The sequence below is a fragment of the Podarcis bocagei genome (genome assembly GCF_964188305.1).
Source record: "Podarcis bocagei genome assembly, chromosome: 1".
Lineage (NCBI taxonomy): Eukaryota > Metazoa > Chordata > Lepidosauria > Squamata > Lacertidae > Podarcis > Podarcis bocagei.
The window spans coordinates 58,546,851-58,561,754 of NC_138125.1; the positions used below are offsets into that span (position 1 = coordinate 58,546,851).

The 14,904-nt window shown below is 42.5% G+C and overlaps 1 protein-coding gene across 3 annotated transcripts in view; it reads right to left on the reverse strand.

The window, feature by feature from the left end:
* LDLRAD3 (low density lipoprotein receptor class A domain containing 3) overlaps positions 1–8,087 on the reverse strand; it is a 131,203-nt gene extending 123,116 nt beyond the window's left edge. For 2 of the 3 annotated variants that reach the window (XR_014001255.1, XM_081166045.1), the window contains exon 1: positions 7,875–8,086. Coding sequence is in view for 2 of the 3 variants with exons in the window: in XM_081166045.1 (XP_081022171.1) it covers positions 7,875–7,908 (34 nt within the window). In the remaining variant the exon portion in view is untranslated. Of the gene's footprint in view, positions 1–7,874 lie in introns of all 3 variants that reach the window. The other variant, XM_081166046.1, reaches the window with a different exon arrangement.
* Positions 8,088–14,904: the final 6,817 nt, after the last annotated feature.

The following is a 14,904-nucleotide window of genomic DNA, read 5'->3' on the forward strand; positions in this document are numbered from 1 at the left end:
GATTTTGCTATGCTTAAGTACTACAAAATACATAATAACCCTACAAAATATGTGACTATCTGTCCTACATGTACATAAAAGTGCATGGAAGCCCTGTGTTTGTAAGCAGCTACACTTCAATCACTGCAGGCTGGCCTGGGAAGAGTCTCAGAACTAAAATGTTTGCATAGGCAGAATTAGAAAGCTTGCTTTACACAGCTTTGTCACTGAACTTCTCCTGCACCTAACTTCTCCTGCAACAGGCACCTAAGAGGTTAGGTCAGAGCAGTTTCTACTGGTAGGCAGGTAGACCAAATTTGGGATCAAATTCTATGCTATCATAACGGCAACAAGCTGAAAGTTATTTAATATATTATACAGACGCCCCCTGACTTACACAGGGGTTACATTCGAGGCACCTGCAAGCCAAATTGAAATAAGGTAAAGTGATTTATTTATTTATTTCATGGGGGCCTGTGTAAAAGCGGCCATGTGCAAGTAGAATGTGCATAAGGGGGTGGGGGGCATAAGGGGATGCCTGTAATTATATTTCTAACCACTATTTAGAGTTTTTGTCTTATGCATCAAAACTTCTTAACCAGTCTATGTAGGTAATCAGCAATTCCCATGAGAATCAGGAAAACGTGACTACTGGCTATTTGAGTCCAACACATGCAGCTGCCTGCCCTACGTAAGGATCCATTTGGTGCCCAGTACATATTAGTAACTTGAAAAAGTCCAACCTTCCCAAATCTTTTATACCTATTACAAATGTTGATGTATAGGGAAACTTCACCAGTGGCTGTTTAGGTGTACAATGCAGTACCTACAATGGAAAGTACTAATCTTTCCCATCTGTGCATATAAATCAAAGCACGTTTCCAAAACATACTGGTTTACATTTGACATAGTGAACACCTACATTGTCATGTTATTCAAAGAAACAGTCACTGCCAACTTGCTTAGCAGCACGTTTATTCATCTACTACTCCTGTGTTCTTACATTATGAAAACGAAGTAGACGTGCTACTCATTTTTCACTAGCTCATTCATAAGCAACAGCAGCAATATCACATTACTTCCCCTTCCATCACAGATTGTTGATACAACTCTGTTCCATAACGCAGTGAAGTTATAATCTAGTCTAGCAGCAAACAAGTTTAGAATCCTGTGTTGTTTCTGAGCAGGATACAACTCTTGTTGCCCTGAATGTAGAGAGAAGCACAAACGTTGGCTAGTTTTGCTTCATTAGTAAAGGGAAACAAGAAAAAAAGCATAATTTCAACATAAGCGTTCCTATGTGGGAAACAGCAGGAAGCCAGGTGGAATGCCTGCAAACTTTTAACAGTGCAATAACATTGCATTTTTTCTCCAGGCAAATCTCCACTTGTCTTTTGAAGAGCCCTTGAATAGGCAATGCTTTGCAACACTGGTGATTTGTTTGCATGTGTTTTTGAATTAAGTCTCTGGCTGTATTTTGACAAACTCAGCAACAATAGTTCTACTACCAGGAAGATATAAACCTACTAAGGATAGGCTATGTTGATGACATATTATTAATCATAATATATGCCCGGTTTCTTCATTAGGAAAGACACTTAAACTACTAAGCTGTGGCCTAAATATGTTTCCATAGTCCTAAGATTTGCCTGATTACCCCAAACCCCAAATTAACTATCTCAGAAAATTAGAATATTAAATGAAAACAGCAAAACAACGACTGCAAATAGAGTAATATTGGACCTCTGAGAAGTAGAAGCATGAATATTTACTCAGTACTTGGTTTGGGCCCCTTTTGCATCAATTACTGCCTCAATGCAGAAGAGCTGAAGGCTGCTATTGAAACATCCTGATCTTCCATAACACCTCAGCAGTGCCACATTATTAATTTGGGGTTTTCATCAGCTGTATGCCATAATCATCACAATTATAACAAATAAAGACTTGACATATCTCGCTTTGCATGTCATGAGTCTATCTCATATATTAGTTTCACCTTTTAAGTTGAATTACTGAAATAAATGAACTTTTCCACAATATTCTAATTTTTCGAGTTTTGCCTGCAGTTGAGAAAATGGAAGCTATTTTGAATTAGGCGTTTATTCCCTTGTTCTAGCTTATCTCCTGAATTTATTATGCTATACAAATAAAGTACTCAGTATTTTATTACATGACACAAATGAGTTCAAACATCATATTTTATTCTTCTGTTTATGTATCCTCCATTTGAGAACTATATGCAACTACCTTATGCAATGATCAAACGCAAATAAAAGGCCTTCACAAATGAACGTATACTTCTCAACATTCAATGGTATGGTTTCCATTCACCAAGCACAGGTTTCTTCTTGAAGGAGATTTGGGGAGTATTAATTGGGTGTTTCCTTGCTTGTCTGTAATCAGTTTGGGTCAAAAACTTCCTACTGTACTACATAATGTATAAAAACAAAGAAAGCTGTTTTCATTTGTTAAGCGAAGACTAGTATTGAAAACAAAATCACCCTTTGGTAATAAAGTAGAGCTAGAAAAATAAAGCAGAAGCTGATATTACATTTCAAGTTAAACGACATGTATCATAATAATTCAAGAATTAGTTTTGGAAGTCACCCATATTAAATAGATTTTAACTCTAAGGTAAATTTGTATATTTAATTCTCTTACAGTGATTGTACTGATATGTATGCAGGGAAACTGAAAAGCCTTGTCCCCACCCCCCACCCCCAATGTTAATTTCTCTCATTCATCTTTGCATTCTGCAATTACAATCCTGATTACTTTATACATTTCAGAATACTGCAGTGAATAAGATCTGGAACTTGGAAACTAGTATTTGAGATTTTGTTTTGCAGAACCTAATAACCACAGTTAGCAATCCTGGTTGTTCAAACCATAGTTCAGACATAATGGCAAAAAGAAAGAAAAGCAATGAATAAAGTCCTGTTTATCAGAGGGAATTGAAGAGGAAGGAACTTGTGATCACAGTGGGTATTCATCTCAATGCAGCCAAAGAAAGCTATCTGTAGTGTGTGAAATCCAAATGTTTATAACAGCATACTTTTCATGGTTGTTTGCTTCATTTTTAAGAGTTAAAGAGAACCATGGGACCAAATGTCTGATATAAGTTTCTAAAGATCCCAACTATGTGGTTTTTTTTCCCCTCAAAGAAACTTCTGTTGCTGACAGTTATTAGGGAAAACTAAATTTGATCAAGGAGTGGTGGTGGTCCTTCTCTCTCTTTTCCACCACTTAACCATCAAGGAGCTATGTAGGAACAGACACAGCTACACAAAGCAAGGTTTTAGGTTTTTAAAAATATTTTACACAGACACTTTGTCACAATGCCTACAGGCATCACACACACAATAAATTCATACCTATATCAAAGATGCAAAAAGAACCCTCAGCCTGTATTCAGATTTCAACAAACAAGTGCCCACTATTGTAAAAAGTGTTCTGTCCTTCATTAGCAATATGGCAACTTGTAGTTGTACATTTCATTATTATTTTTTATCCTGACATTCTGATTTATTACCCAATAATGTTTTTGTTTTCCAGTGAGGGTCAATTAAGTATTAATCCATTACATTAATGAACATCAAAGCAAATCATTATCATTATCTAGCCAATTATATATTCCTGCTAATCTTTTGGAAAAATAATTTTACCAACATGGGAGATCTCAGTTCTCTTACCTGTCAGAGCTTTCCTGTGTGATGTTTAGATTATATACTGAAAGGATGCAAAACCCTAACAATCTAGAGGTGTGCAACTAAGCTTTGAAAATCTTGCTATCTCAGCTCCGTATCTCAAAGATAATAAGTAACATTTCCTAGTGTCCACATACATCTGTTAATAACAGGTTGTTAAATAACAACCACCATTTCAATAAACACTTGTTCCTGAAATGGGAGGGATATCATTCGTCATAATGTTGCAGGATTTCTATTCTTAACAATAGCAAACCAGAAATACACTAGCCTTCTCCAGAATATCTTCAGCACTACAAGTCTTCTGTTGAAGCACTAACTTGGTACAGTGGTACCTCGGGTTAAGTACTTAATTCGTTCCGGAGGTCCATACTTAACCTGAAACTATTCTTAACCTGAAGCACCACTTTAGCTAATGGGGCCTCCTGCTGCTGCCGCACCGCCGGAACACGATTTCTGTTCTCATCCTGAAGCAAAGTTTTTAACCTGAAGCACTATTTCTGGGTTAACAAAGTCTGTAACCTGAAACGCATGTAACCTGAAGCGTGTGTAACCCGAGTTACCAGTATATAAGAAGAGCTCAACTGGTCAGACCAAAGGGTCCATCTAGTCTAGAATCCCATTCCTACAGCAGCCAACCAGAAGCCTATGAGAAGTCTGCAAGCAGAACATAAGTGCACAGCACTCGATCTCCACTTGGAATTCCTAGCAACTGATGAATTGCATACCAAGTGAATGCAAGGAACTACATGCAGGTGAGCAAAACACTCCATTCCTCCTTTGCTCCCAGGACAAAAAGGCAGTGGTCTGCTGCACAAGGGGTCAGAGCTCTCCAACACTCCTCTGCCAGCAGACTAGCAAGTTCTGTGGACTTACGTACAAGGCCGCAATAAACAAGTGTGTAAAAGTAAGGCAACCCTGGGTTAAAGGGTCCCTGGAGAGTTATGCAGGACCTGACTCTTTAAAAGGCCATTTTGCACATCGTGGCCACCCACTGTATAAGTTCCATTGGCATGACCATGTCATGAGAGTTGTGTGCACAGCAACTCTCCACACAGAATGTATTATTCCCCCCCCGCAAGCACCACACTTTTTTTTTGGGGGGGGGGGAGAGCTCTCAAATGACATTTTAAAAATCACCCAACAGCATAGCAAGCTGCTGCACAGAAATGTATTTCCAATATGACAACAGTGGCAGCCATAATATATAAACTGACCCCAAGGTTCAAGTTAACACAAGGCTGTAAGAGAGAGACAACTTGGAGATTAGAAGACCACAAGACTGACCAAAGCCAAATTCTATTGATGTGTACAAATGCTTCCAGTGAATAAAGCCCAGGTGATGCCCCTGGGAAAATACAAGACAGCTGTGAAAGTCTCAGTACAGTACTCTTACAAACATGGTGTAGCAAATGGCATAGTCCTCCCAGTGCTACTTTTCTGTTTGCTGAACTTATCCAGCAGAACACTGTACTTACACAAGTCAAAGAACAACAATTTTCAAATATGAAATATTTAAATGGTTTGTTTAAAAAAAATCTGGGTTAATAAATGTGTGTCATTTTTGCTTGTACAGCAACAGGTGGTGATGCTACTTGCAATGGTAAAACTATTGTATGACACTGAAAGCAAAGAATGCAACTTAATGTGACATCAATGCATCTGGAGATAAAGCACTCCTAATATTATATGGGGAAGCTCATAAAGAACTGTATATGAGCTTTGCAAACACTTTTTAAAATCGCAAAGCTGCTACAGCAAAATCCTTTGTACACCCACAGCATCTTCTGCCAACATCTACAGCAGCAAAGTATCACTATTTACACATGGTTATTATTAAATACAAACAGACAGCAGATAAATCACTCAGCTTAGATGAGAATGGAAAATCCAAGATGGAATGATGTGCTGTGAAGTCAGGGCAAAGAGAGAGAGAGAGAGAGAGAGAGAGAGAGAGAGAGAGAGAGAGAGAGAGAGAAAGGAGAGTTTTATGTCTAGCACCACCAACTTTGCTTAGTTTTGATAGAATTCTCCCAGTTCCCACTGTGGGCACATTTTATGTGTAGTTGCAGAGTTGTGTGAAATGCTTTAATTGGGGGGGGGTGATAAAGAAGATCCTTAGAACACAGACATTTTGCTAGCATTTTCACTAGATCTAGTAAACAGAAATGGCATTTGAACCTGTGTTCAATTCAACCTGAAAGACATTTTGAATTGTTTCTTTTAAAGTATTTATGCTGTCAGAAAGTTCATTTTGTTTTGAGTTGGGCTCCACAATTTCAAGTGTTATAAAGAAAAAACAGCACCAGAGTAATTCCTCTGCATCAAGTGTTCTAAATTATGTGTTCATACAACATCTGTATCTGCTGCTAGAAGTGGAGATGCAAAGCTGCATTGATCCAGGTTTTGAAGACTTAATACATAGTTCATATTTTCAGGTATCAAGGGCCTATGTTTAGCACTGCGAAAAGTGCCTCTTCCAAGTTACCTGGAAGCAGTTTTTTATTCTTATAACTCTTTGGTGTGGATTTCTTGGGTGAATTAGAGGATAGGAAGAGTTCCTGCCTTGCAGCAGGGGGTTGGAGCAGAAGACTTCTGGACCCTTCCAAACATGTGGTATCAAAGAGATGTCTGGTTCCTCTCTCCTCAACTATACTTCTTTTCCTAGAGATATGCTGCTGAGTATCACCTTTCCAACTCCTGCCAAACTCACTTAGAAGGGAAGAGGATCTAGATGGAAGTACCCCAAACAAAATTCATCAAAAGTCAGACTGATGATACTGGTTGGGCCTTTCAGGACACAGTAGCGTATCTCTACAGAAAGGAAGGTTGCAGCCAAAACTCCAAGAAGGAGAACGAGAATGTCAACACAAACACCAACCAAAATCTGATGCTCCTTTAGGACAGAAGGGTCCTGTGGTTCCATGTGTATTTTTATGAAATACAATGAAGGTTTACCCCCAGGACCTCCATGACACTTTGCACCACAGCTAGATGTGAAGAACCCCAACTCCAGAAGTCACTAAAGTCACATTTAAACCCTTATGTGGCTGTTCTAAGCAAATGAATGAGGCAGGGGAAGGAACTTTCTGAACACAGTCATACCTCTAGTTGCGTCAGGTTGCGGATTCTGTGTGCTTTGCGCATGCGCACGAGCACTCTATTGCGTCATGCGCACGTGCAGAAGCAGTGCTCTACTTACGGACTTTTCTGGGTGTGGATGGCACCCCGGAACGGATCGGGTCCGTAAGTAGAGATACCACTGTACTATGAATGCTCTGGGTGGGGGCAGTGGCGTAGCGTGGGGGGTGCAGGGGGGGCTGGCCGCACCGGGCGCAACATCTGGGGGTTAGGGTTAGGGGGTGCCAATCCACGGGTTAGGGGGCGCAAATCCACGGGTTAGGGGGCGCAAATCCACGGGTTAGGGGGCGCAAATTACTTGCCTTGCCCCGGGTGCTGACAACCCACGCTACGCCACTGGGTGGGGGTGTGTAATATTTTATGATGTTGTTGTATATTCCTTCAAGAAGCTCTCCCTTCTCTAACACAGGACTGGTAGGTTTTTTAAAAATAATAATAATAATATACAAACTGAACTGTGAGAAGAGACAGGCATGGTAAGGCACTTTGTAAAACACTACAGAAATTATCAACAAACTACAGTACTTAAAAGGAACAGAGCGGAGAGCTGGAGCTGCCAGTCACTAGCCTGCCTCTCCAGCTGAGGGGAAGAGTTTGGGGGGAGGAAGAGAGGAATAAGCAACTCTACCACTCACGCACCCCAAACAAAACCAAAAAGCTGGTATCGTAGTACTTATCCCCATCTGGGGCTATCGCAACCAAGCAGCGTTGTCCGAGAAAATCCAGGTAACCCTGGAAAGAGTAGACGCAAACGCACTCCCAAGTTGCTGTGCATGTTGTGCTTTGTGTGAGGCGGCTCTCCCCCCTTTCGAAGTCCACACCAAGGGGTCTTGGACCCTCGCAAAGCCCGCGCCTCCTCCGCCACCCTCAGCCTGAGGGGGACATAGTAACGCGAGGGGGGGCGTGAGGCGCCGCTGCCCTCCGGGGTTCCTGCAGGTCCGTCCCCACGGCGCGCTCGCCTCCCCTTCCCCCAGCTCGCGCTCCAGCCAGCTCTTTCCCGCCCCCCATGCCCCGCTTCCTGTGGGTGCGCGCCCGGCGCCGACTCACCCGCCGAGCCCAGGAGCAGCCACAGCAGCCACATTGCCCCCAAGCGCCACGGCCGCTCCGGAAAGTTTTAAGGCTCTGCCGAGCGCCTCCGCCTCTCGGCCCAAGCCCGGCCCAGGCCCAGGCGGCTGTGCGGGCGGGGAGGGGGAAGCGGGAGGAGGGCCAGGGGGAGGCTCCCTCCTTCCCCAGCAGCCGGACCCTCACGCCCAACCAGACAGCCAGACAGCCTGCCTGCCGTCTACGCGCTCGCTCTCTCGCTCTCCCGTTCGCGCGCAGCCTCTGGAGCGCAGGGTGGCGAGGCTACTTGGTGCCATTGCACCGCCCTCGCGGCGTCCCTGAGCCCAGGCGGCCGCCGCCGCGCCCTGCCCTGCCCCGCGGCGCCCCTGTTTCCCGAGCGCCGTCTGCCCGGCTCCGAGCAGGGCTCCAGTTTGAGAAGGGGCCCCGGGCTCGCTCCGCTTCCCCTCCTCGCGTCTCCGTGGACAGGCTTACTTTGGAGTAACAGCCGCCGGACTCAGGGGCTTGCCCTCCGAGCAAAACGTGTGGAGGCTTAGCTTGCTTGGAGGTAAATGTGTTCAGGCTTAGCTTGCCACTCAAGTCAGTGGAACTTAAGAGTAAGTGCGGCTAACCCTAAGAATAAATGAACTCTAGGGAAGGCAAAATGCTGTTGCCTTCTGGTTCACCCACCTAGCCACCAAAGGGATCTCAAAGGTCATTTTGTTTGAGCGTCTCCTATGCAGTACTTCCTATGCAACCTGCAAAATATCCCCTGAAAAATCCAGAGTGCACAATAGGCACTTTCCATTTGCATTGGACTGACCTCTCCTACATTGCATCCTTAAACATGCACACATATTATTAGATGCCAGGAATGGACATTCACCCTCTATTTTGTGCCGAGCAGAGAAAAGATGCAAAGAGCTTCCTGTGAGTAGTGCAGTGGTGGCTGATATAAGTACCCTTTTCTCACCAATATGGCTCCATCTCCTTTTCTGCTCTTTTAAAGGTGGCAGTCATGTTGTGTTAAGCCACACACTCCTGCTGCAACTATTTTGGGACTGGGACACCCCCCCCCCACTTTCCCAAAATTCCAAATGGGCCAGTGCAAAAGAGGGTAGCATGCCCCCCAAAAAGCTGAGAACATTCAAAATGAACTGCAAAATAAAAGAGAATTGTGTCTCAAGATGCTAGGGCAACCCCTGGTTTTCTTCATCAGCAGGTGGTTCAAACCTACTTTGCTCTTGATACGTGGCCATCCAACCTCTGCTTACAAACCTCTAAGGAAGAAGAATCCACCACCTTCTGAGGAAGTCAGTTCCACTGTCAAGCAGCTTGCACCATCAGGAAGGTATTCCTGAAGCATAGTCCATATATATTGTGGTGTTGACTGGCTTCTCGCACAGTGGGCCAAAAGAATGATCCTGCAATACCTTCTGCACACAAACATGCTTGCAGGAGAGGATGGAAAGTATGGCTTCTTGTGACTGAATTGCTTTTGTTGTTTCCTGACTGTTCAGGATATCCAACACAGGGCTAGTTGTGTAAATATGCATTATTCATTAATAAGGATACCTGGTGACCTGATTTTGTCAGGACAGGAAAAAGTGCTGAATTATTGAGAAGGAGTCAGGGAGAGAAGGAGCATACAAGCACAGTGCTGAACTCTTTTCTTATTTATTTTGTTACTTCAAGTTTCCATTCATGAGTGACTGTAACTCCATAGAACTCCTGTACACCAATGTAGGTTGGTCAATTGCTACTTTCTGTGGTTTGTTGTTATTACAATTTAAGGAAGCCCGGGAGCAGTACATAATCCGGTTTGCAATTATGTGAACAGTCAGCCAAGCTACTGAGGTTTCCATCCCATAATGCACACATATTTAGTAGGCCCCAGCATACTTACTTCTGAGTAAACACATCATATGCTTGTTTTCCAGCTTTTGTATCTTTGCACATTTGAAAGCAGGAATGAGATGGGAGCCTATGAAACCTACACTCCTGTTCCTTTTCACGTGCAGCCAATCTCTCTTGTTTTCTTCTGTGTCAAAAAGCATATCTGCTCTCATTCTTCATCTGTTGATCTCACATTTATCTTCCTGGAATCTCTTGTTGACTGCCAGTAATGGAGTTTTTCATCATAACTAATCAATCAGAATTCTCTTGGTGAATTTACAGTCTGTCTAAAGTAGTCAGATTCCCCAAGGTTCATGGTTAAGGAAATATGTGCAGTGCATTTTCACAGCTTATGTGTGGGTACATGGACCAAATGTTTGTGAACCAAATCCTGATACATCTGATACATCCCAAGTTTCATTAGGTTTCACGTATATATTTTTTCTTTAATCAGTAATAATTAAAGATTTAAGGCTCACTGACTAGGGCTTTGGCTCCGAAAGACTGGTACGTGTGTCCAGCAATGTCAACGTTTCTTTCATAAAATTTTCCTTTTTTTAATTCAGGGGAAATACAGATAATTTTGGAATACAAGAAATTCAAAATGCCAGCTAGCATTTATTATTAAGAGGCAATTAGAGTTTGTTCAAATGCTGCATTTGTAACATTCTAATCAGCAGTCTCACATCAAACCTGTTTGATAGCAGTCTCAAACCAGTCCTACATCAAACCTGTACAGTGGTACCTCAGGTTACAAACACCTCGGTTACAAACACTTCGGGTTACAGACTCCGCTAACCCGGAAGTAGTGCCTCAGGTTAAGAACTTTACCTCAGGATGAGAACAGAAGTTGCGCGGCAGCAGGAGGCCCCATTAGCTAAAGTGGTACCTCAGGTTAAGAACAGTTGCAGCTTGAGAACAGACCTCCAGACCGAATTATGTTCGTAACCAGAGGTACCACTGTACTAATATTTATAGTTAAACCATTTCTCTTGTCTTTCTGCAGAACTGCAAATGAAATTGTTAATATCTGGTGAACCAAACTCACTCACTCACTTATGTAATTTTCCACTGGTCTCTATAATGCACAAACCAAATATATTTTAACATGGTATAGCCTAAAGACATGTGATAAAGTTCAACAACCTTGCTGAAGCTAAGCAGGTCTGGGGATGGATGGGAGATAATCTGATAACTTTAGGTAGGCTGCCTTCAGCTTTATAAAATAGAATAAAAGTGTTTTAACTAAATAAATAATAAATAATATGTAAAATAGGCTGCTTCCCATACATATGGATTGAAGACACTAATTTGGACTTCTGAATATAGGAGTGAATTGATAGTCTTTTAGGGTATGTAAAGATAATGTATTTGAGAAACTTTATTTGCACACAGATAAAGAAAAAAAACATACACATGAAGAAATAAAAAAATAAAAAGGCATAACTATGATTGCGTTACAGATGTTTATTTTTCTGTCACAGTTAAATAGGTTTAACAGGTATCTGTTTTTCTGTCCCACCTTGAGGCTTTTAACCATGACTCGCAGTGGCTCTATCATACCGCCCTCAAGCCTTTGCAAAGCTGCCATATGTACACAGCTTTATTCCCAGAAAAGACTCAGAATACATTTAACAGGAGCATGAAACTACTGAGTAACTTTATTTCAGCCAAGAACTCAATTCTTTATGTAATAGCCTAAAGCTGCCAACTGGTTTTTAAAACTGTCACCAACTAATCTGCAGAAAAATACTGCTGGGTACAAGCTGAGTTCGTGTAATTCATTTTTAATATAGCCAACTGAGAAGCCTGGGTTCTAGAGATTTATTGATGAGGATTTCATATAATTTGGAGGGATGAATGTTTTTCATTATTATTTTAATACCTAGCATTTTTTTGTTGTTGTTATAGATTGAGTGAAGCTTTGCCCATCAGTCATTAAATTCCAAGTGCTTGCAGTTAATTTCTGGAGCTGAAAATGGCTATTCGCTGCAGGAATTAGTGCCAAAAATAAAGAAGATATTCTAGCCACTAGGACTATGATCTCTGTGGGACAATAAGTTTGTTTCAAATCTTCTCTTCAGGCAGAATAACACTGTAGTTTGAACATCTTGATAAGCCTGTCGTTGAGAGAGAGCAAAAACAACACTTTTGGAATTGCTCTTAATTCTTATCTTAATTTTTAAAGCTTAGACAGAACATAAATACAGAATGCTGTGTAAGCTTTAGTAAAAGAAAAATAAAACCTAGCTACGGGATTGTTTTTAAATTGTATGCCTGTGTATTTCATATTCCCATTGGGTTTCCTTTACTATAATGAAATATATTTCCCCTTGAACCTCCCGTTTCTAAACAAAGCTCCTTTCCCATCATCCAGTGAAGTAATACTAACCCTGAATTTATAAGCGTCTCTGTTGCTTATTATGAAGCTACATTTAATACTATTAGATATGATTAAAACACAATAGCTGTGTTGTGCAAGTGCTAGCACTTTTGCACCAAAGAGGGGCATCTCTTGCCAGGTTTGAAGTTTATCTGCCATGGGCTGAGAGTGCGTTTTTGAGAGAGGTAGGGCTGTAGTACAAGATACCCGAAAGGGCCCCTTCCATTCAATTTTCTGATAGATTTTAAAGACAATGCATACCATTTCAAAACATGGTAACCATATGCCATTTTCCTCTTTGTCAAACATGCTATGATGTACAAGAGTTGAAATGAGCATCTCTAAGGCTCAAAGACATCAATAATTGATTCTAACAACTGTGGGGGGAAAGGAAGGTCACACAAGGACACTTTACCATTCCCTCCTTCTTCCAGCCTCTTTCCTCATAAAAAGCCCTTCTGATGAGTCAGGGATGGGATTCAGAGGAGAAGGGGAGGTAATTGACCAAATTCTGCTTCATGCACAGAATGTGGCTGACTCCATTTTGTATGAAGCAACTCCTAATTTCTCCAGCAGCCCACTCTAGCTCATCTCATGCCCTTTAGGAGGGTCCCCTGATTCACCAGAGAGGCTTTTCTGAGGCTAAGTCCCCTTGTAGAACTCAAGCTTAAGTGTTTGCAGATACCCACTGCTGTAATGGACCAGTGACGTCCTCTTTCTGAGTTTCTGAGTTTTCTCGCATGAGAATCCTAGCTTAAATGTTTGTGGATACTTATTCCGGGGTTAAACTTGATTTTAAAAAAAAAAGAATTAAGATAAAATATATGGATTTCATTCCAGTTCTAAAATGCATTAATGCACTCATGTAATCACACAGACTCCAATGTGCCCCAGCCCCATGCATTAATGTGAGCACAATGAAGGATGTTGACAAGCTGGAACATGTGCAGAGGGCAACCATGATGATCAAGGGCCTGGAAACTAAACCTTACGAGGAGCGCTTGAAGGAGTAGGGTATGCTTAGCCTAGAAAAAAGGAAACTCAGAGGAAATAGGATAGCCATCTTCAAATATCTTAAGCAGGGATAGGCAACCTAAGGCCCGGGTGCGGTCCAGTTGCCTTCTCAATCCGGCCCGCGGACACTCTGGGAATCAGCATGTTTTTACATGACTGGAATGTGTGCTTTTATTTAAAATGCATCTCTGGGTTATTTGTAGGACATAGGAATTTGTTCATCCCCCCCTTCAAAATACAGTGGTACCTCGGGTTAAGAACTTAATTAATTCCGGAGGTCTGTTCTTAACCTGAACTGTTCTTAACCCGAGGTACCACTTTAGCTAATGGGGCCTCCTGCCGCCGCCGCATGATTTCTGTTCCCATCCTGAAGCAGAGTTCTTAACCCAAGTGTCAGGGAACTGCCATCGGAGCCAAGAGTGGAGGTAAGGCTCCCCGACCATGCAGGAGAAGGGAACAGTAGAGGGAGAGAGAACACTCCCTTTGGGGAAGGTAATCAGCGTGACACCGGGGAGGAAGGGGATCAGGGAAGGACTTCGGAGAGAGGGCTCCAAGACTCTTCCACAGAGACCAGCGGGGAGAGTCCAGGACCTCCGCTGGCTACGCCTACTCTGCGCAGAAAGCTTCCGCGCAGGGAGGCTAGGCGGAGACTGGGCGTCAAGGAATTTTTATGTTGGAAGAAGTTCAGGAAACGCCCACTGACGGATTCTACCAGCGACTGACACAGCCATGGAGAAAGGGCTGTCCAGCCAGGGAAAGGTTTAGCCAGGCAACGTTGCCTAGAGCTTCAGCATCCTTTACGCACGAGCAACCCCAATTCCCATTACACCAAGGTACTATTTTTGGGTTAGCAGAGTCTGTAACCTGAAGCGTCTGTAACCCAAGGTACCAGTGTATAGTCCAGCCCATCACATGGTCTGAGGGACGGTGGACTGGCCCATGGCTAAAAAAGGTTGCTGACCCCTGATCTTAAGGGCTGTCATGTGGAAGAGGGAACATGCTTGTTTTCTCCTGCTCTGGAGGGAATGGCTTCAAGTTACAAGAAAGGAGATTCCAACTAAACATTCGGAAAAACTTTCTGACAGTAAGAGCTGTTCAGCAGTGGAACAGACTCCCACGAGAGGTGGTGAACTCTCCTTCCTTGGAGGTTTTTAACCAGAGGTTGGATGGCCATCTGTCATGGATGCTCTAGCTGAGATCCCTGCATTGCAGGGGGTTGGACTAGATGACCCTTGGAGTACGTTCCTACTCTATGATTCTATGAATTTAACGGTACAAAGACAAATTTAACAGACATATTTTGAACAAAAGAATGACCAGATAATATAAATGACCAGATTAAAATAAACACAGATGCTGCTTCTTAGTAGCTCAGAAGAATACATATCTATGGAGCATGTTCGACTACGTGGAGCCAGAACAATGGGACTGTTCACATCCACACACCCACAGCATGCATTCAAAGAATATGAGAGGCAGTCATGCTTAGCATTCATGCAGCAGTTTTTATTGTTAAAAGCATCTCATATACACAGTCTCAGTCATCCCTACTATAGCCTTATTAGACCATTATTGTCCTATGTGATATTACTAATAGCAAACCATTACTAATAGCAAGTGTGGGTCCTTATGAAGTCAAAGACCATCTGTGCACAACTGGGAAGTATTATCAGGGTTGGGGGAACCCCAAGGTTTGCTGAAATACAATATTAAGGCAAAAGCCTCAGTAGGGTGGAGTCTTGCTTA